The sequence below is a fragment of the Eulemur rufifrons genome, chromosome 9 (assembly GCF_041146395.1).
Source record: "Eulemur rufifrons isolate Redbay chromosome 9, OSU_ERuf_1, whole genome shotgun sequence".
Lineage (NCBI taxonomy): Eukaryota > Metazoa > Chordata > Mammalia > Primates > Lemuridae > Eulemur > Eulemur rufifrons.
Window position 1 is genome coordinate 23,068,802 of NC_090991.1, and position 20,885 is coordinate 23,089,686.

General features: G+C 45.8%; 1 protein-coding gene across 4 annotated transcripts in view; it reads left to right on the top strand.

Moving 5' to 3' along the window:
* Positions 1-20,885, top strand: part of HNF1B (HNF1 homeobox B) — a 52,436-nt gene that overhangs the window by 16,748 nt on the left and 14,803 nt on the right. For all 4 annotated transcript variants that reach the window (XM_069481047.1, XM_069481049.1, XM_069481050.1 and 1 more), the window contains exons 5-6: positions 14,871-15,031; positions 19,266-19,398. In XM_069481047.1, coding sequence (XP_069337148.1) covers positions 14,871-15,031; positions 19,266-19,398 — 294 coding nt within the window. The remainder of the gene's footprint in view (positions 1-14,870; positions 15,032-19,265; positions 19,399-20,885) is intronic.

A 20,885-nucleotide genomic window follows, 5' to 3' on the forward strand; every position in this document is an offset into this window, starting at 1 on the left:
CACACACACACACACACACAATCAGTCAATCCCTTCATAGTGTCTTCTTTTCCCATATTCCTATTGTTCCCCACTGAATGACACAGAGGCTTTGGGAGACCATGGCCAAAGAGGTGGGGTAAGGGTTGGAGAGGGTCTTTCAATCTGGCTCATTTACTGCTTCCTCCTTAACCATTGCCTCTGACCAAGGTGGATTCTGTGCTCTGCCCAAGGGAGAAATCAAAGGCCCCGCTTTCAAGACCCCATCCCCATCTGTATGGGGATTTGAACTGCCCTTGCAGTCGGCACTGTCTGGGGCACTAAATGCCTTAACAACTTAATGGGGCTTCGGAGACAGTGCAGGCACCTCAGCTCACCTCTGGGAGCTCCGCCCCCTCCCTGGGCAGCAGACAAGGGAGGGGGTTTATGAGGGCAGTCGTAAAAATATTCATCTCAGCAGCAAAGGCCCCCACAATAAATAAGCCCCATTGTCCCTAAGTAGCAGATTATTTCAGTTCAGAAGAGAGACAAAGCCTGCCTAGAAATATTTGCTATTGTAGGAAACACTTTCCTACTGACATGGGGTTCAGTGAGGAACATGGCTCCAGTGTTCTCTGATTTAGGGACTTTATCTGGCTGCCATTTGATCTCTTGAATTTGAAGGTCATTTTATCTTGTGGGTACCACCCATCGGCTGCCACTAGATTGGGGAAGACAATCAGGATGTTAATGAGATTAAGAGACCTGGCCTTCAGGGCATTCTGCTGTCAGCCTCTCCCTGATAGGGGACCAACCCTGGTCTGCTCGCATACAAAGAAACAAACCTGGCTGCTGGGCTGGGGGAGCTCCCAGCCTCTGCACAAAGGGGCCAGGAGATACTGGAGTCCTATCACCTAAAGCAGCCCTGCTGGTCATGCCTAATCCCCCTGAAGGATCCTTAGAGGATTCAAGGACTCCTTGCCGTCTCCAGTTAGCTCTGAGGAGGAAGGAAGCTGCCTGCAAGCACACAGCCCTGGCCTGCAGCTTATGGGAGAAGTGCTCTTGGAATCTGTTTGTTGAAGGTTTGATGGGAAGTGACAGGAACTTGGACAGAATTAAGCACCAGAGGTGCACAGAGAGGCAGAGATCTGTGCAAGGGCCTTTGAAGCTACCTGCTTAATGGAAAGGAACAAGATCTGGCCTTATGCCTCTACCCACTTTTCAAGAGGGAAGTACAAATGAGGAAGAGAGAGAGTGAAAAAAAAATTATATATATATAATATAAATACATATACTGTATATATAAAAGGAACATAGCCCAAAAATGAAGTTAAATGAAGCTGTCAGTCATGGTTATCATCCTAGCTGTTCACAAATACTCTAGAACAGGGGTTGGCAAACTTTTTCTATAAAGAGCTGGATAGTAATTATTTTAAGCTTTTCAGGACCTACTGTTTCAGTTACAGCTACTCAATTCTGCCTTTTAGCACAAAAGCAGCCATAGACCATATGTAAACGAATGAACATAGCTATCTTCTAATAAAACTAAATTATTTATGGGGACTGAAATATGAATTTCATATAATTTTCACATATGATATATCCTTTTTAAAAAATTTTTTCTAGCTATTTAAAAACTTAAAAACCATTTTCAGCTTGTGGGTCATACAAAAACAGGCTGCCTTGGCCAACAGACCATAGTTTGCTGACACCCCCTCCACCCCACCGGGACAATAGTTCTTAAACTTTGCCATACCTTAGAATCACCTGGGGAGCTTCTAAAAATCCCAATACCCAGGCTGCACCCCAGATCCATTAAATCGGACTCTCTGGGGAGTGGGACCAGGCATCAGTAGTTGTTAAAACTTTCCAGGTGATACCAATGTGCAACTAAGATTGAGAATCAGCTCTAAGACAGAGCTTCTCCAATGTTACACTGTGTGTCGATTACCTGGAGATACTAATATGTTAAAATGCAGGTTCAGATTCTGTAGGCCTGGGGTGAGTCCTGAGTTTCTGCATTTTTAACAAGTTCCCAGGCTCTGTTAAAGAGGATGGTCCAGGATCCACAATTTCAGTAGTGGAGTCTGCGGGGCGGGGCTGGGGGGGGCGTGTCTTGGAGCTACTTGATTAGCAATTAATTTCCCTTTGTCTCTCAACGTGCTTTGGCCTCACCGTCACCAACCCTGACATTTAATATGTTCTAAAGATACCCTGGGAAAATACTCTTTTAAATCCAGTGGGCAGAGCAACAAAGGCACAAGCTATGAAGGCAGACCTGAATTCCAACCTCAACTTTACCGCTGTGTGGCCCTGGGCAAGTCTCTGGAATCTCTGAGCCCTGGTTTCTCAATGTGTGAGGAAACCCACTCATGCAGATGCTGGAAGAAGTAAATGAGATAATATATATGTGTAAAACACCAGGATATAACAGGCTCTCATAAATAGTAGCTATTTTCTTTTTTTTTTTTTTTTTTTTTTTTTTTTTGAGACAGAGTCTCACTCTGTTGCCCAGGCTAGAGTGAGTGCCATGGCGTCAGCCTAGCTCACAGCAACCTCAAACTCCTGAGCTCAAGCGATCCTCCTGTCTCAGCCTCCCGAGTAGCTGGGACTACAGGCATGCGCCACCATGCCCGGCTAATTTTTTCTATATATATTTTTAGCTGTCCATATAATTTCTTTCTATTTTTAGTAGAGGTGGGGTCTCGCTCTTGCTCAGGCTGGTCTCGAACTCCTGAGCTCAAACGATCCGCCCACCTCGGCCTCCCAGAGTGCTAGGATTATAGGCGTGAGCCACCTCGCCCGGCCAATAGTAGCTATTTTCATTCTTTGCAGAGCCTTGTTTTATTCCCTCTTTCCCTGCCCCTCTTGGAGGTTTCATTCAGTACTGATTTTTAGAGAATTTGAGTATTTCCAACTCAATACTTATCTTGGTGTTTGCAGCAAACACAAGCTGGCTTCTTACAGCACGTTGGGTATGAGGCAGTTTCCCATGCTTCCTAGGAGGACTGCTCTGTGACATCCATAAAGCATGTCAAGTGCCATAGGAAACAGTGAGAGGAAGCTGGGAAGCGCCATGGATTGGTAGGGGGAGGTTCATGATCATGTAGCAGGAGGTCAGGTTCATAAGGTGACCGTGAATTTCCTGCACCTAATAGGGCATTTTCCTCCTTTAATTAAAGGAGGTGTGAGTACCCTGCTTGTGTGTATTGCTTGTTAGTAATTAGCCCTGGGAACCTGCCAATTAGAGAGAGAGTGGAATGTTCCTGGTGGAGGCCCCATCCGAGAAGCTTAATGGCCTTTGTTCTTGGAAGGGAAGCTCCCCTAAACTTCAGGCAAAGGAGCATTAAGAAGGGGAGGGTTCACACAACCGAGCAGTAAGCATAGGGAAACCTTAGAAGTTCCTAAGGACTTTCTGGAAGCCAGTTCCCTCAACCAGTGAGCACGCATCTGCTTAAGATACTTTCCTGTCAGCCTCTGCTGTGACTCCAGCAGCCTCCACAGTTGCACACTTGTGTGAGTCAACCAGCAAGGGAGGGTCTCTCTAATGCTTTTGGGAAGTCAAAAGCCAAGTTTCTCCGCATTCGTACTCTGCATGTTCTTCCCAACGTGTAGATGGTCCTTAACATTTGATGACTTTCCCAAGGGAGGTCTGTATGACCCAAGGTGAGCTGGTACCAAGCAGTCCCTTCTCGAGGCCAGATGGCTGTGTCTGGGTAGCAAGATGTGGTGCCCAAAACAGGCTTGGTTTAAATTATGGTTCTGTCACTATCTAGCACCATGGCCTGAAACAAGTTATTAGCTCTTTGTGCCTCAGTTTCTTCATCTATAAAATACAGATCACAATACCTATCTGCCTAGGGCTATTGTGAGGCTTAAATCTGATAAAACACACTCAGTGCCAAGTTCAGTGCCTGACAAGGAAGGTTAGCTGCCATTGCACTGTTATCGGATTACTTGGGAACCTTCAGGGTGTTGAGAGAGAGGAAGAGCTTTGGATCTCCCTTGGTTTTTGACAAGGGTATGGCTTTGCAGTTTCACCCTGGAAGAATTTCGCTTTCCGTGAACCTGCTTGGTGTTTGAGACATCAGAAACAGTGAAACCCAAGTATTGGCAAGATCTGTGGTTCTTAAATCTGCTTCCTAGACCACATAAAAGTCACCCAGAAAGCTCATTAAAAATAGACTTGTCTCCTCCACCCACCCCTACCGACGCAGACCTTTAGAATCAGAATTGGCAGGGGTCAGTGAGGGAGGGCAGGGGATAAGGCATGGGAAGTTTCAACAAAAGCCCTAAGAGATTTGGATTTAGAGCTCCTGCTCTATCTGATTTAGACATCACTAGACATCACTAGGCCAGATAGAGCAGGAGAGTTCTGAAGGGGTTGATGATAATCCTGATGGTCACTGGCTGAACCAGGAGAGGAGAAGCAGCTGGGGTGAGGAGCCCTGGGCCAGGATTCAAGAGACCAGAGCTACTAAGAAGCAGGGGTGACCTTGGGTGAATCATTTAACTTCTTAGAGATTCTGGCAAGCGGAGGGTGTTGGACAAGGGCCTTTCAGCTCTCACAGGTTACTGTTTGGAGCTTGTGTGTTGCATCCAGGGTCAGGGGGGCCCAGAACTCTGCTGCTTGAAGTGCAGAGGGAGGTTCTCCATTGTGATATTTTATTGTCAAGCTCATCATCTGTCTCTCTTCTTCCTTCACTCCCTCACTCCCTCGCTCCTTCCCCATTTCAGGAACTGTGTGCTGTTAGAAGCCTTCCACCTTTATTAGGGATCATTAGAGTTTTACAGCACCAGCAGATTGGGTGGGGCCAGTCACAGTAAACAGATTTATAATGGGTATAAACGAGACACCTATAACTGCTGGAGGTTAACACTTTCGGAGCCTTTGAGTGGCAGCCTGCATGCCCAGGCCTTCTGACACTGTCCACTGCAGGGTGCCTCTTCCTGGTCAGCACCTGTTGGACTGGGTTGGCAATGAAGCCCAAGTGAGTTCTTACTCAGCAAGGGTGGAAACCCCCTAAATGACATCTCCTATTTGTGTAACATCAGTTTGCATGGTGGGTACAAAGTAAGTGCTTAATTTATCTCTAAGTGTTTTACAGATGGAAACAGAAATATGTCCTCCTTGTTGTCTAGAACTGCGGTCCCCAACTCCCAGGGCCATGGACTGGTACCGGTCCGTGGCCCGTTAGGAACCAGCAGGAGGTGAGTGGTGGGTGAGCGAGTGACACTTCATCTATATTTACAGCTGCTCCCCATCGCTCACCATTCCCCCACTCCAGGGTTTATGGAAAAATTGTCTTCTATGCAACCGGTCCCTCGTGCCAAAAAGGTTGGGAACTGCTAGTCTAGAAGCCAGGTGAAATACAGGTTTTCATATCTACCTGTAAGCCTTATTCTCACTGTGAAGAAGAAGGTTCCTGAAGTCTCTAAACACCTAGCTCACTATGTATGTACCCTGAGTGGTAGAACAATGGGCTGTACCAACATCTAAGCATGAGTTGAATTTCTACACCACTATGTCTCCAGCCCATAGCCCTGTGCCTGGCACATGAGATACTCCATACATTTGTGGAATGAAGATATCTATTATAGAGGGCTTCCTGTCAAAGCTTAATGCATAAACCCCCTGTTTTATAAGTTTGGTATCCAGTTTTGGAGTTAAACTGAGCATGGAATTAGTTTCATTATATATAACGTATGTATATATTGTATTTAAAGCATATTTTCTCTTTTCTAGAAACAGTGTTATCCAGGTCAACCCCCATTAACACTGCTTAACTAAAGCATATAGTTCACAAAAATAATGTCAACATTAAATGCTATGAGAAAGTTTTCAAAGAATATGACTCTTTCTAATGTTCTACTAGTTTAGTTTCCACTAGTTTAGTTTACGAGTTTTGTCTATTCATTTAGTTTGGTTCTACTAGTTAGTTTAATGTTCTGCTACTTTGATTCCTTTTATAATCTCTTACCAATATCCCTAGGACAAGAAAATAGGGAGAACTACTCCTCTTGAATTTCCATTAGCAAAGCTAGGTCTAGAAAAGGGATTGGATTCACTGCAAATCAGAGACAGAAACAAAACTGTCCAGCTCTGGGCAGCCGTCAGTTCTCTGGTGGTGCTCCCTGAGTGCTTGATGGGTGCTCCTGTTCTCCCAGCAGAATGGAAGCCAGTAATCATCCACCTTCCAAGGTCTCAGTACCCAACACCTGGTGCTCCCTAGGCCCAGCATCCATGGGCCTGCTGGGGGATCTGTGGCTATCTGTCATGATGATGGTGATGATGATGATGATAATGATGCTGATGGAGATGCCCTCAGCGACAGTGATGAAGAGGCTGGGGTCTGGCCAGGCAAACCCCTCATAATGAGGCAGCTCTGACACTTGCCAGGCCTCAAAGGATCTTCTTCCTGGGTATCAGCTCCCAGTAGGGTCCTGCTTATGAATAGGTTGCAGTGGAAAACTTCCCTTTTCTAAGGCAATTTTATTAGCCCTTCAGTCACAATACAGATGTCTGTTTATAGGGCCCTACTTTTGTGTGGATACCCAGTGGCTCGGTCTGCTGATGGCTTTATAGCCTTTCTCCCATTGCCCAGACCCGCTAGGAGCATCACCATTCTCCTTGTCAGCCAAGCCTAGGGCCTTTGTTGCAGCCATATTATTCCTGCCTGCAAAGGCAGCTTCTCAGAAAAGACCAGACCCCGGGAGCCAGACTGCAGCAGAGCACTGTCTGTCCTCACAGCCTTTAGGCCTAACCATGTCCACCATTAACCCTTCCCGGTGTTACCCTGGTTTCTTTGGAGAAAAAGGCATTTAAGTTGCTGAGGTTGCCATAGTAAGTTCCCATTAATAGACCCTTCTCCTTATCCCCAAATCAACCCAGGGGGCCCCAAACTGGGTTCTAACATGGTGAGTCTACATTTGGGATTCCTACTCACATCCTAAAACCTTTAGAAAAGGTCAGCCTGGGCTAATGGAAGCACCCACCCCCCTCCATTAAAGAGCCCTAGGTAATAGGTGTTATGTTTACGCCTCAAGCAGAGAGTGGGTCATTCCCCTTGGCCATTTTTGCACAAGATAAAGCACTGACGGTCACTGACGGTCCCAGATCTCAGTGTGAGAGGAAGTCCTGCTGCATCCTTCTTGCTCTTCAACACGCCCACCTCGTGCCTTTAAATGTGAAACTGCCCAAGTCTGTCAATACTATTTCTTCCATTTTGATTCTATTTTAATCTCCCTTTTTGCTTCTCTTCTCCCTTCTTAAAAAGAATGCCTGCCTCCCTCTCCCCATAGAGAAACCAGGAGGTTTAGAGGGTAAGTTATATACCACAGTCGCTTTGTCACCACTCAGCTCAGCAGACTAACGGTGAAGGGGGTGTGGAGTCCCTGTCCGAGTTGGAGCGTAGTCATTTGTTCAGCACTGACTCCTTCAGCAGATGTTTACTGAGTGCCTGTGCCTAGCACGGGCTGGGCTCTGTGCAAGGTGCCGAGGAGATGATGGAGAGGACAGACGAGGTCCTGCCCTCGTGGGGCTACTTACATTCCACTGAGGGCTGCAGCCGAGAAACAAGTAAACAAACCATAAAATCATTTCAAACTGTTATGAAGGGGAGGCTAAACATATCTGGAGTCTACTTGGGGCTTATGCAGAAGAGGGAGAAGGGTCAGCTCTGAAATACCACTGACTGGCTGGGAGACCCCCGAGAAGTAGTGAAAATGACCTTGTCCTCTCCAAACCTCAGTTTCCCACTCTGTCAAATGGGCATCTTGGACATGTTGAGAAGCAGGTGGTACGGACCGCCCAGTCCTCTAGGGCCAGCTCGTTTCTTTTACCTGCAGCCACAGTCTTCAGGCTGAAGTGTTCCTTGCAAACCACCTGATGTTTGCCTGCAGAGACCGGCTCTCTGGGAAGGACGAGGTGGGGTGGCAGAGGCAGACCTTGCGGGAGAGGACACGCGGAGTTTCTGCTGCTCTTCTACCTCCCTACATGTGCAATTTTTTTTCAGGTGCACTGTGCACATTAGCTTCTGTTCTCATCTAAGAAGCTTTTGATGGAAGACTATTTTTTTTTCTTTTCTTAGTTACATTTGCTTTGATTTTTATAAGAAAACCAGTTTGTGGGCTTCCCTTAAGTATCACTCAACTTTTACTCCTTGAGTCAAGAATGTTTACCATCCTTGCAGGCCTGTCTGTGTTTCTGCTCTTATGAATTGAGCTCGTAACTAAGCCACCTTAGGTAGAAAGACATCTGGAATTGAAACCAGTCCAGTGTTTAAATTGCTTTCATCTTGCATCAGCTTTTTCCTCCCAGACTTTCAGATTTTTAATCTCCTACACTCTCTGCAAACATGAATATTTATCCTCAGAGAGGAGGAAATATTAATAAGAACTAGCAAAAGTCCTGTCTTACAAATGAGGAAACTGAGGCAGCAATGCTAACTCATTTGAAAGCTTTCGTTTCTGAAGTTCCCAGTTTCAAGCTGGGGAACTGTTCACATTCTTTTATTCCAAACGAGCATCTCAGAAGTTCACTGGACTGAATTGTCTCTCTGCCTCTGTCCTCAAAAAAAGGAACTTGTGTTTAGGGAGAAGGTAGAACTGTCAGGACATAGTACTCTCCCCAACACAATATTTTGGCTTCATGGGAAAGACAGCTCTGTCTACCCATAATTTATGGACACGGTTATTTCCTTTTGGAAGAGCTTTCACCTTTGCGTGCTCCCTCCTGCCTGAGTTTAAATTCCCAGTTTCCAGACCCAACAGGGTTGGGCTGCACTCTGCATGAGGTTAGGAACACAGGGGAAGAATGTGTGTGACAGAGCCCCGGCCAGTTGAGTAATGTTTACTCTGTTGGTGGCTGGGACTCGGCGCTGGCAGAGGTCCACCAGCCAGAGGAACATTCCTGCATTATCAGGGATGGGAGGTTGGCTCTGAAATGTCAAGGGTGAAAGGCATCCCACCAGATTCTGGGTGCAGCTCACCGATCCCAATGAAAGGAACCCCCAGGCTTCAGTGCCAATGGCCACATGGGGAGCAAGCTGAGCCCCACATGGCCCAGGAGTCTCCATTTCCCTCCTGTCTTCTTACTGAAAGAGCAATTCTGGTCATGCTTTTGTGGCTGACTTTGCTCTTCTGTTTACCCAGCATTTTCTCTCCCAGAAGAACCCAGTGCTTCTCTGACATTGTTTTATTCATTCATCATTCTGCCTTCTGAAGGGAGATCTGTATGCTCATTTCACAGACAAAAATGCCAAGGCCCAAAAATTGACTGTCCCAGAATCATCAGAGATTTAAGGCAGAGAGAGAGAGAGAGAGACAGAGACATATTGATTGTTAAAGTATCTAGAGGTTGATGCCTTGTTAATCTCTGGAATTGTGGAATTGGTGTCTCAGCTGGTTTTTGAAGCTCTTAGAGCCTAGATTAGGTTTCTAGGGCTGTAGTTCTAAGCCCCTGAAGCACAAGTTTATGAAAAGTCTCTGTGGTTAATGACACTCTGAACAGCTGATCTCTGGGGTCCCCCTGTAAGGCAGTTGTGTCTGTCTTTAACACGTGTACACGGTCGGTTCTGTATAAGCCAACATATGCATCCTAAAATCACCAATAAAACCCACAGGGCTTGTGGGAAAACCAGGGTTAAGGACACAACACTCACAAACTTCCTCAGTGACACATTTTAAAAAGATAAGAATCCAATAAAAACATTACCAGAGTTTTATACCTGTAAAATGGTTAAGAAATATATAAATGCTGTACAATAGTCAATATGGCACTTGAACTTGAAGTTTGCCTAAGGAAGTGGGCGTCGGAAGTGTCGCACCTTGTGAGCTATTGTGAAGGGATGGAGGGAGGATTATCTGAACTCAGCAGGACAGTTGTGACTCCACATGTGCATAGATGTGGCTTATAAGCAGGTGAGTGAACTGAGGTAGCTGGGAATGTTCGAAGGATGTGTGCGTGCGTGCGTGGGTGCGTTTAGTATATTCCTGTGTGGCTCCATCCAGCTGGGTGCAGATTTCTGAATTCACCTCGTGTTTGTTAAATGTGAAATTCACATTTCACTCAAATTATTCCCTAATATATCAATAGAATTGGAATAGATTCACACTTTCAATTCAATAATTATTATAGAACTAACCTTATTTTCCCCTGCTAAAAGTGAAGCTCCTTGTTCTGGGGCATAGGTAGTCAAAGCAGCTGAGATTTTGTTCCTTCAGTCAATAAATATTCACAGTGCCGGGCACTCCACTAGGCTGTGAGGTTGTAAAATGTTGTCTTCCTCTAAGAGGGAGAGAGAAGTAAACATATCATCAGAGTAGAGGTGCCTGACTCCGGCTGTAAGTCTGTAGTGCATATAAAATACAAAGGATGGAGCAGCTGCCTACCAGGATGAATCAAGGAGAGCTTCTCAGGGGAGGTGACATTTAATCCTCTTAAAGGATGTGGCACAGAGAAGAAGAGAAGAGCTTTCCAGGCTGAAGGAACAGCATGAGCAAAGGCACAGAGGAAGGAGATAGCCAGGCCATTTGAGAAATAGCAGGTGCTCTGGTGGGGTTGTATGGGGCGTGGTGAAAGATGATGCAAACAAGGCAAACTGGAGTCATGAATGCCCCATTCTGCCAGTTTCAGGTGTTAGGTCTCTTCCAGAAAGCAGTGAGGAGCCATCAGAAGTTTCCAGGCAGGGCAGTGACGTGGTATGACTTTTAGAAAGAAATCCCAGGCTGCAGCGGTGTAAAGAGCTCCCTGAAGATGGTACTGGCACAGGAAGGCAGGGCAGGGTATGCTCGTTTCTTGGAACCATACACTTCTTCCATGTTTTTGACACTTCTGACTAGTCACGTTGCGTAGAGGCTGTGTCTGTCCCATAGGCTGTCGGGAATTGGAAAATAACCCGATACTGAGACCTGGGAACAAGAGAAAGTAGATGACCTCCTAACCAGGGCCTCAGGGATATCTCTGTACTCCACCTGGGATACCTTTTGCTGCTAGACATACTTGCTGTGGTTCATGGGGCCAATGATGGAGATAGGGCCAATTAGTGGCTTGAGCTAAGAAGCGAGTGGAAGGTGAATGGCTACCATCTGCCATTGTCATTTCTCCTGTGAGTCCTCTGTGGCTAATAACTTGGCATCTTTGGCCAGTCAATGTAAAACCAGAGTCCTTGTTACATACTTATTTTCATAGCTTGCAATGATGAAGGAAGAAGGGAAGATGCCAATCTACTTCTTAATGCAGACTCCCTAGCACAGTGCCTGGTACATCATAGGTGCTCAATAAAGTTTTGTAATCTCAGCCTTCCTAAAAGTGTCTTTTAGACAAAGACAGTCCCAAAGTAGGAGGAACTGATGTGTTTTGAGCAACCCTTGTGTGCCCAGGCACTGTGGCAAGCATGGTCTGGGTACTTTCACATCCATTAACTCATTCAGTCTTCTTCTCAATGACCTAACAGGTGGATATTGTAAACAATAAGGAAACTGAAGCTCAGAGAGGCTAAGTAACTTCCCCAAGGTCACACAGCTATTACATGGTAGAGTCAAGATTTAAACCCAGGTCACCTGTGTAGGCAAGCCTACACACTTTGCACTCCATTTTTTTTCTCATTTCAAGTGCTCTTCTGAGTTTGTGAAATATACAAGGACTTGGCCTCTCCTTCCTCTAACAAGAGCTCCTATTTTTGGTGTATTGCCCACAGACACCTTGTGATGTACTCTCCTCCACCCCCAACATCCCTATATAAGATGGCTGGCTGACTACAGCAACCCTCTCAGGGTCCAGAAATTGCCAAATTCCTCGTGAGAAGAGCGTCAATGGGAAAGATTACAGGTGGACCTGGAGGAGATGAGCAGCCTTGTGCCTAGCCCCCATGACACTGCAATGACAACAGTCCCCCCCTGCAGTGGACGGTCCTCCTGCTTATAGAAGAGAAAGCTGGAGCTTGCCTAATAAATTGATAGCAGAGCTGAGATTAAAACAGGGATCCCCTAATTCCCAGTCAGGGCTCTCTGCTTAGCCAGAGCCTTTTAAAGTAACATTCATAGGTCTAGGCCACCACCATTATATTTCTTACATAATGAAGTTCTGTTGGGGAAGAAAACTAAGTGTGAAAACCACAGCAGCCTAAGGCCATGTTGCCTGGATTCTAACAAATGTCTCTTGCCTCTCTCCTGCCATGATCCCTTGTAAAGAAGCCTTTTGTTTCCTGCGGATATCCTTGGTTAATTATTTTTAAATAAATAACTGCGCAGCCTGTGGTAGGGGAGAAGCCTCCCTGTGACCCATATTTGATCATCAGAGGGCTGGCCCTTTCCCTTCAGCCAAATTAAACAGGCTAAATCCAGAGACTGTTTGACTTGAGACTGAATCGATGATGGGGACAGGCTGGGAGGTGAAAACACACCTGACTCCCAGCGTTATCACCACTCTCTCAGGAGCAGAGCATCTTGGGGAAGTAAATAGCTTGGTCAGGGAGTCAGAAAAAGCAGGAGAAAAACAGGGTGAAGTCCAGTTCCCCTGAAAGGAAAGAACAAGAGGGCAGTGGCCGGGTCTCCCTCCCGAGTTGCTTCCAAGCAAAGCATCAGTGTTTCTGCCAGAGTAGGATTCTTTCAGTACTTAGAATCTGCCCTAATTGTCTAGAATTCTAGCAAATATCTTGGGTCCATCCCTACACCAGCTCCCTTCCCCAGTATCCCCACCCATAGTTGCCATGTCTTTGGCATTACGCTAGGAGCTGTACAGGTGTTATCTCTAACCCAGAAGAGCCCTGCTGAGAAAGTATCCTCTCCATTTTACTAGAGGAAACTAAAGCGCAGAGAGGGAAAGTAATTTCCCATGAGCACACATCGATTAAGAGCAAAGTCAGGATCTGAACCTGAGTCTGTCGAGCTCCAGAGCCCACAGTCTTCGGACTGCACCTCCTTGTTTGAGAATTCTTCCTTTTATTTATTTGAAGTCTGCCTCCCCTTTTTCCATGGGATCTCACTCTGCCTTTGGAGCTCACAGGTTCAAATCTCTTTCTTCTTCCATGTAACAAGACGTTGAACTGTTGGAAGCGTCCTGTGGGGAACCCAATGGCAAATGTGAGTGCAGAAAAAGGACCTAATTTAATCCAGTGGGATGGCACAGAGGGTGGTAAATAGAAGACATAGGGGGCTGCAAATAGGCAGAGAGGAAGACGGGCAGCACGAGGCAGGGGCTGTTGACTTGGAGAGGTGGATGCCTTTCCTCCTTTTAACTCCATGGCTCCTGTTCTTCCAAAAAGATGTAGTACCCTAGACCAATAACCACCAAATTCCACTGCTGTCCCACTGCCAACACCACCCCCAGCGCAGCCCCTTGAATCAAAGGATGGGGAAAACAACCAATAGAAAATGCCCATCCAACGTATGTAACCTGCAATTCTGTATCCCCCATAACAATAAGATGAAATAAAAAAAAAAAGAAAATGCCCATCGTGCAAGCATCAAGCCACTTCATAGTCAAACAAGTTGCTCTTGAAGGTTAGAATCCTGCTTTAGCGTTTGTTTGTTTTTCCCCAGCCCTAGGTCATAAGAACCTCGGGTAATGTCCTTAGGAAGATCCAAGGAAAACTGGCTTAGGTCTCCTCTTGGTAAGCTTCCTCTTAATGATTAGGGGCTGCTGGTTATGGCAGCTTGCTTGGCCCCTGGGAAGACTTTGTAGCCTCCTCTGGAAGGTGGGGCTCTAGCTGGGGCTGGAGCAGGGCAGAGGGAAAACAGCAACAGAATCAGGGTACAGGAATGGTTCATCTTGGAAAACTGGGTAAAAGGAGAAGCGTAGCCAAAGTGTTGGCCACTTCGCCAGATGATTCCATGCCTAGATCATTTGGCCTCCTTCCCTTTTTGTCAAATCCAATGCAAAAAATCATGGGGCTTAGGGTGAGATGCCCTCAAGGACGCCCAGCCTTGTCCTAGGCTGTTTCGTGGGCGCATCAAGCAGGACTTGTGTCTGCGAACTGGATCCAGCTTCTTTGCCCTTCTTGGGCTTCCTTCAGTTGCCTCATCTCTGTCCAGCACTTTCCTTTCCTAAGAGCAGACCTCTGTTTTGGTTCCTGAGCAAGAGGGAGGGTCAGAGCAGTGAGGTTGTAAACATGCTTGGTTCTCCCCCTCCCTTGCAGACCAAACTGCAGTGGTTTACTAAGCATCCACATCCTGCCTGTGTGTGCTGCCTGCCCCACCTCCCGGCAGACGGGCCTTTCCCTGTGCCCTGGAAGTCAGCCAAATGGGACCCCATCAAAGGAATGTGAGTTCCAGAGCCAAAGACTCCTGGCTGCAGCCCCATCCCTGTCCCGCTCTGCCTGTGTTCCCCTGGCCTCTTGGGCTTGGTCAAAAAGGTGGTACACAGAGACTGATGCATAAGCTATGGCTCTTTCATGGGTCACTGCACAAGTGCCCCTTCTTTGAAATGGGTCTACTCATACTTTGCAGCACCACATAGCCAAGAGATGTCAGGGAAACATTTCTAGAAGGCATTTTGAAGAATAAAAGAAATGTCCCAGCCAGTAACAGAAGGCCAATCTCAGCGCTTAAATCCTAAAAGAACTGTGCTGAAGCAACAATACGTAGAATCCACTCATTCATTCATTCATTCATTGAACAGATGTTTACTGAGTGGCTACCAAGTGCCAGGACACTGGAGATACTGCAATGAACAAAACAGAACAGATAAAAATATCTTGCCCTCATGGAGCTTACATTCGAGAATTAAAGCACAGGCTATGCCACCTTTAACCCTTGGAGAAAGACAGCCAATATTTCTTGTGGGTAGACAGCGGAGAAGAAGGCAACTTTTTTTTTTTTGTCATCCACCCTTGAAAACAAGGAGAGCCAAGTCATTGTTCCAGAGCCTTGGTGGCACTAATGCTCCCCGTTGGATTTGTGTTGTTTTGCAGGAGTGCGCTACAGCCAGCAGGGAAACAATGAGGTCACTTCCTCCTCAACAATCAGTCACCATGGCAACAGCGCCATGGTGACCAGCCCGTCAGTTTTACAGCAAGTCTCTCCAGCTAGCCTGGACCCCGGCCACAATCTCCTCTCACCTGATGTTAAAATGGTGAGTACACCTGGGCCATTGTAGCCCTGGAGCTGATAAGATAAGAGGCAAAACAAACACAACTTCTCACAAGGCCTGCCTCAAACAATGAACCATTGTAGCCTCACAGGGGAAAATGGGGGCTGTTGGAGTTGGAAGGGAAAGGTAGTGCTGGTGACCCAGCCTCTGGCGGGTAGAAGAGGTGTTCGGTTTGAACCCAGCCAATAAAGCTGACAGCGCTCTGCTCTCATTTTATTGATTGAATGCCTCATAAAGGAGCAAGCGGGTGGGACGCTGTTTGTTTAGGGGCTGCCAATGACATGTGTGTTGATAAAATGTCCATTCATCCTCCCCTCCAAGGCCTCCGAAGCCAATTTTTTTTAACTCAGAGAGCACCTATCTTTGAAACAACCCCCCTCTTCCTCCTCACCACCCCCTTGGTACAGGCGAGGAGAGTCATTAGCAAGTCAGGATTTAGTGGGTGGCAGGAGGTGGGGGGGAGGCTTCTTGACCTGGACTTCTGAAGGACTTTGGATGCCCGTACAGTGAAGATCATGGCACAAAATGGCAGGAGGGGTGGGGCGATGCTTACAGAGGGAGAAGCCCCGGCTTTGAAGTTACAATTTCCCGGGTTCAAATCCCAGCTCCAGTACTTCATAGCTGTGCAGCTTGGGCAGGTTACTGAACTACTTTCGGTCTCTTTTCCTCATCTATAACACGAGGGTAATAACAATAGAGTTTTTGAGAGAATAAGTGTGATAACACATTCAAAATACTCTGCACAGTATTCGGTGTAGTAAATATTCACTAGTGGCAGTGTCGTTGTTATGTTAATGTCAATATTATTCTCAGGAAATGGAGTCTTCTATGTCCATAACCACAGCCCCACACCCAGATTAAGTTTAGCATGCTTGGTGAGGAATGGACAATTTGAGTTTGAATTTTCTGATTCAAATTAGGTTCTAATTAGGATTAGGTTCAATCCTCTAGCAACACAAGTGCAGGTGAGAGCGGCTTATGAGAGAACAGAGCATTACACCAGCGAGGGTAGGAAGTGGAAAACTTCATTCTTTGGGTCAAGCTGTGTGTTGCAGGGGAGGGAGGAGCCACGGGTTCCTGACTTCCATGCTGAAGGTGGAGCTGCACACACTCCCCAGAGGCCAGTGGGGGCTGGAATAGGGGGAGGGCAGCAGGGAGCAGATGCCATTTCAGACCTTGACGTGTGTGCTGTGTAGGCAACACAGGAACGGTGAGTCACAGGTGATCGAGTCCCTGGCTCCCTGAAGGAAAAACAAAGTCTAGTTTCTGAGGGGAGCACTGGCCTGGCAACTCTAGTTTCAGGGGACCTGAGCTGCAAACAAAAATGACAGTGTCCCCCCTAGTGAAGGCATTTTGCAGCCTCCTTTGCCTCTCCCCATCCCTTAAGAAAGATTCTTCATGAAGAACAATTTGTGTCAGGTACCTGTGAGAAGCACAGACGAGGCTTTGTGATTTCTCAAGAGTCACACTGAAACCCAAACAAGTTAGGGCTAAGGATTACCCCGGCTTCCCTGGAGAAGGGGGCCTTGACTTCTCAGTGAATAAAACTTTCCAAGTCTCAGCTCTTATTGCTTGAAGGTCCTTGGGGTTTTCCTTTGAGCTCTCCCGCTCCTCCTTCTAAGAGGCCAACTGCCTCACCCAAGCTGGGGCTGCTCCAAGTGCAGCCTGCAGACACGCTTTTTTCTTCCTGTTCTGCTTGGCAGTGCCCTACCTGGGCAGTGTATTATTGGATTGATGATTGACCAAGACTGCACACCTCAACGTTAGCAAACACCTGGGAGCTTGTTTGCAGGGACTGGCTTTTCTCTTGTCTCCAACACCCTGGCTCATGTGTTGTGTCACTATCACTGGATGCCCAAATTCAAGAGTCTGTTCTCTGTTAATATATAACAAGGCCATCACAGGTCTTGGCCCACCACGGCAAGAGTGGAATATGGTTAAAAAGGAAGACAGCAGGGGAACCAGCGTGTCCAAGCTTTGGCTCTGTCATTCACCAGCAGCAGGGCAGATAAATTGCTTAACCTGTTTCTTCATCTGTAAAATGGGGGATAATAATGCGTATGTCATAGGGTTGGTGTGAAGATTGTTTCTAGCTCTCTTGTTCTTTGGGTAAGCCCTGTTCTAGGAATGACAGTCTCTGTGTGCTGACTTTCAGGAGGACATGCCTTTGGAATCTTCCCCCAGGGACTGGTTTTGGATCCATTTGAGCTCTCTGTTGCACTGTCTGCCTCCCATCCTTATGCCCAAGTGGCATGCATTAACAAAAAGCCGGCCAGGTTTACGGTTGTAGTCTGTGTGTGTTGAACCCTTTTCTCTCTCTTTTTTTTTTTTTTTTTAAAAGCACATACTGAATACTTTCACAGCATCAAGCAGTATGGCTTAGTGGTGAAAAGCTTAGGCCTTGGAAGCAGATAGCCTGCTTTCAACTCCAACTCTACCACTTAACTCCTCCAAACTTCAGTTTCTTTGTCTGTAAAATAGGGATAATAATACCAACCTCATAGATTATAGGCATGCTGAAGCACTTGGCATAGTGAAGGGACTGCAAATGGCAGCATTAACATAATTCTGGCTCTCCCAGTTATCAGGTAAGGATCCCCCCCCCAATATCCTTAACAGCTCCCTGGCTTCCATCAGTCCTGGAGACAAATAGAAAATAATAGTTGCATTTTAGAATGGGAAGTAACTTGACCAAGGTTACCCAAACTTAGTAAGTGGATGGGATTCAAACTCAAGCAAAAAAGGACTTAAAGGCTGGCTTTCTCACTTACTAATCAAGTGCCATAGAGCTAGTCTCGACTCTTCTGAGGATCAGTTTCTTCATCTATCATATAGAGAAAACAATAATAATGCCTGCCTTATTTGTGTCATTATCTATTAAGGACGATCAGTGAAAGCCTTTGTACAAACCCTACAGCCTCACACATCTAAATTGTTTTAATCATTGGCTTCCACATTTTTCTCACACTATTAAACCAAATGTTGAAATGGCAGAATAATTACTGTCACTTCATTGACTTTCTCCAAAGGACTACGTTACCCAAGGGATTCAGTCTGAGGGCAGGTTACAGATTTTTTTTTTTTTTTAATGACTCTGACATTTTGAAAAACAAGTCCAGCAAACAGGCTGGTTCTCTCTTGTTTGATGTGGTCAGAATTCCTTCTTGGTCATGTGACCCCTAACTCATTTCTTGATGCTCATTTTAAAAACACAAACAAACCTGTTTGGTTTTTTCTTTCTTTCTTTTTCAAATTAACCTTGGCAGCTATGGGGTTGACCAGAAGGGCAAGGCAGGAGATGGCTTCTTACCTGGGTGCTGTTGTGAGAAATAATGGTCTCAAGAGTTCTAGGCAGTGAAATATGGGAGAAGGGAAGTTGAGTTGCTCAGACATCTGATGTATCCTAACCCTAAGGCACCTCTCAGAGTTCCTGATGCTCTCAAGAATGTCTGGGTTAGTTCAGAATGAAGGAGGACAATCCTTTCTTAATAATTTAAAAAAATATTTTAAACTATAAACAGTAAACTAATTTATCATGAAAAAAGTGTGTGTGTGTGTATGCTTATAAACTGATAGCTCCCTTATAACTATAATTAATGGGAAAAAATTGGAGACATTTCTGATAACATCAGAACCAAAACAAGCACACTGATTACAGCTGTTATTGTTTAATACTATTCAGAAAGTTCTATAAGGTTCTATAAAGTGGTCGTGTACAAAGTAAACACACAAAAAACAGTAGCTTTCCCTTACTAATCTATAACTGAAATATAATGGTGACACAGAATGGGGGTGCCTGGAGCCAAGGCTTGTTTAGTAGCTTTGTCATTACAATATCGGCTCCTTGACTTAATTAATTAATTAATCTGTAAGGTAGAGTGAAGATGTGGAAGAAATAGAGAAACTCAATAATGGCTAATCTCCCCCAATCCTTCGTAATTTCTGAAGCAGGCTGGTAACTCAAAGGTAGTCACCAAATAGAAGCACCATGAAGGCAGGGATTATTGTCTGTTTTACTTACTGCTCTGTCCTCAGCACTTAGAACAGTGTCTGTCCTACAGTAGGAGCTTAATAATTGTTATTGAGTGAATGAATGAATGGATGAATAAATTTGTGAACTAGCTGTGCCAAGGAATTGCTAAGTCATGTCATTTGGAAACTGCTGTTTGTGGTTCCAGGGCCACTCATGCTGCTCTTGTTTTTTTCTTCCTGGCAGATCTCAGTCTCAGGAGGAGGTTTGCCCCCGGTCAGCACCTTGACGAACATCCACAGCCTCTCCCACCATAATCCCCAGCAATCTCAAAACCTCATCATGACCCCCCTCTCTGGAGTCATGGCCATTGCACAAAGTAAGTTCTGTTCTTGGTCAGAAAACTTGGGGACGGGGAGAAAGAGAATGGAAAGTGAGTCAACACGGTAAAAAAGAAAAAGAAAAAAAAAAAAACTATAGAAGATCTCCTTCAAACTCACCCACAATCTGTAGATTTGATTTAACTTCCTTGGTTTTTCTTTTCTTTTTTTTTTTGAGGCAGAGTCTTGCTCTGTCACCCTGGCTAGAGTGCCGTGGTGTCAGCCTAGCTCACAGCAACCTCAAACTCCTGGGCTCAAGCAATCCCTCTGCTTCAGCCTCCCAAGTAGCTGGGACTACAGGCATGCACCACCATGCCTGGCTAATTTTTTGTATATATATTTTTAGTTGTCCAGCTAATTTCTTTCTATTTTCCAGTAGAGACGGGGTCTAGCTCTTGCTCAGGCTGGTCTCGAACTCCTGACCTCGAGCGATCCTCCCGCCTCAGCCTCCCAGAGTGCTAGGATTACAGGCGTGAGAATTTCCTTAGTTTCTTATCTCTCTCCTCAACAATATTTGGATTATTTAGCCTAAAACAAGAGAAAATTGTGGAATGGATTTGAATCCTAGTCATAGTTTACCAGCTGTACTAGGCCAAATTGTTGAACCTTTATGAGGTTCAATTTCCTCATCTATAAAATGGGTTGTTGAGGCGATCAAATGACAGCAAATATAGACATGCTCGTAAATCTATAAAGCATGAATGTGCATAATGTCATAGCTTATACTTTGTCTTGTGTTCATTCCTATCCCTAAGTAGCTGCTAGATTTCCTAGAGGTTCTTTGTGTTGGTGAAGATGGAGCAAGACTTGATGGGCTTCCTTCTAAACAGGGGATTTTGTGTGGTTTGAGAGAACTCCTTGGCCCGTGGTGAAAATACACTGAGGGAAGACCCAGAGGGAAACTGTCATGGTATCTCAGAACTTTGAAAATTTTAAGGAGAAATAGGTTGTTTAGGGACATGCCTGAAGACGGGGAGATGGGTCAGGTCCTTCCAGCTCCAGGAAGCCTCATATTCTACAGCGAGCCTGTGCCTGTCATAGATGGGCCATTTCAGGGCATGAGAGGGTTGAAGCAGGCTGTGACTGGGGGTGTCTCCCTGAGAGTTTTACTGTTGAAGAGTATTCAGCATATTTTCAGCTGCACCATGACAGCTCTGGCCAAGTCATTATTTCTCAAAACCTTCAGTGTGAGTCTTGGGAATATTCCTGAGATGTCTTGAGAGAGATCCAAGGCTCACCTTGACATTAGTCATCTTTCTTTCAACCTTGTATTGCCCCATTGTCCTCTTGACCTCCCTTGTGTCTAGTGCCCATGTTGGCCACTTCTTTGTTTTGTTCCTGACTTTTTCTTTTCCATCTGTCTTCTCTCCCTAAAGCAGCTCTAGCTAGGGTAGGAACTCAGATCACTTCTGATGAGAATGACTTATGCATCCTTTGAAGTCAGAGCAGTGCTAGGCCCATAGGAGGCACACAAATTTATTGAATG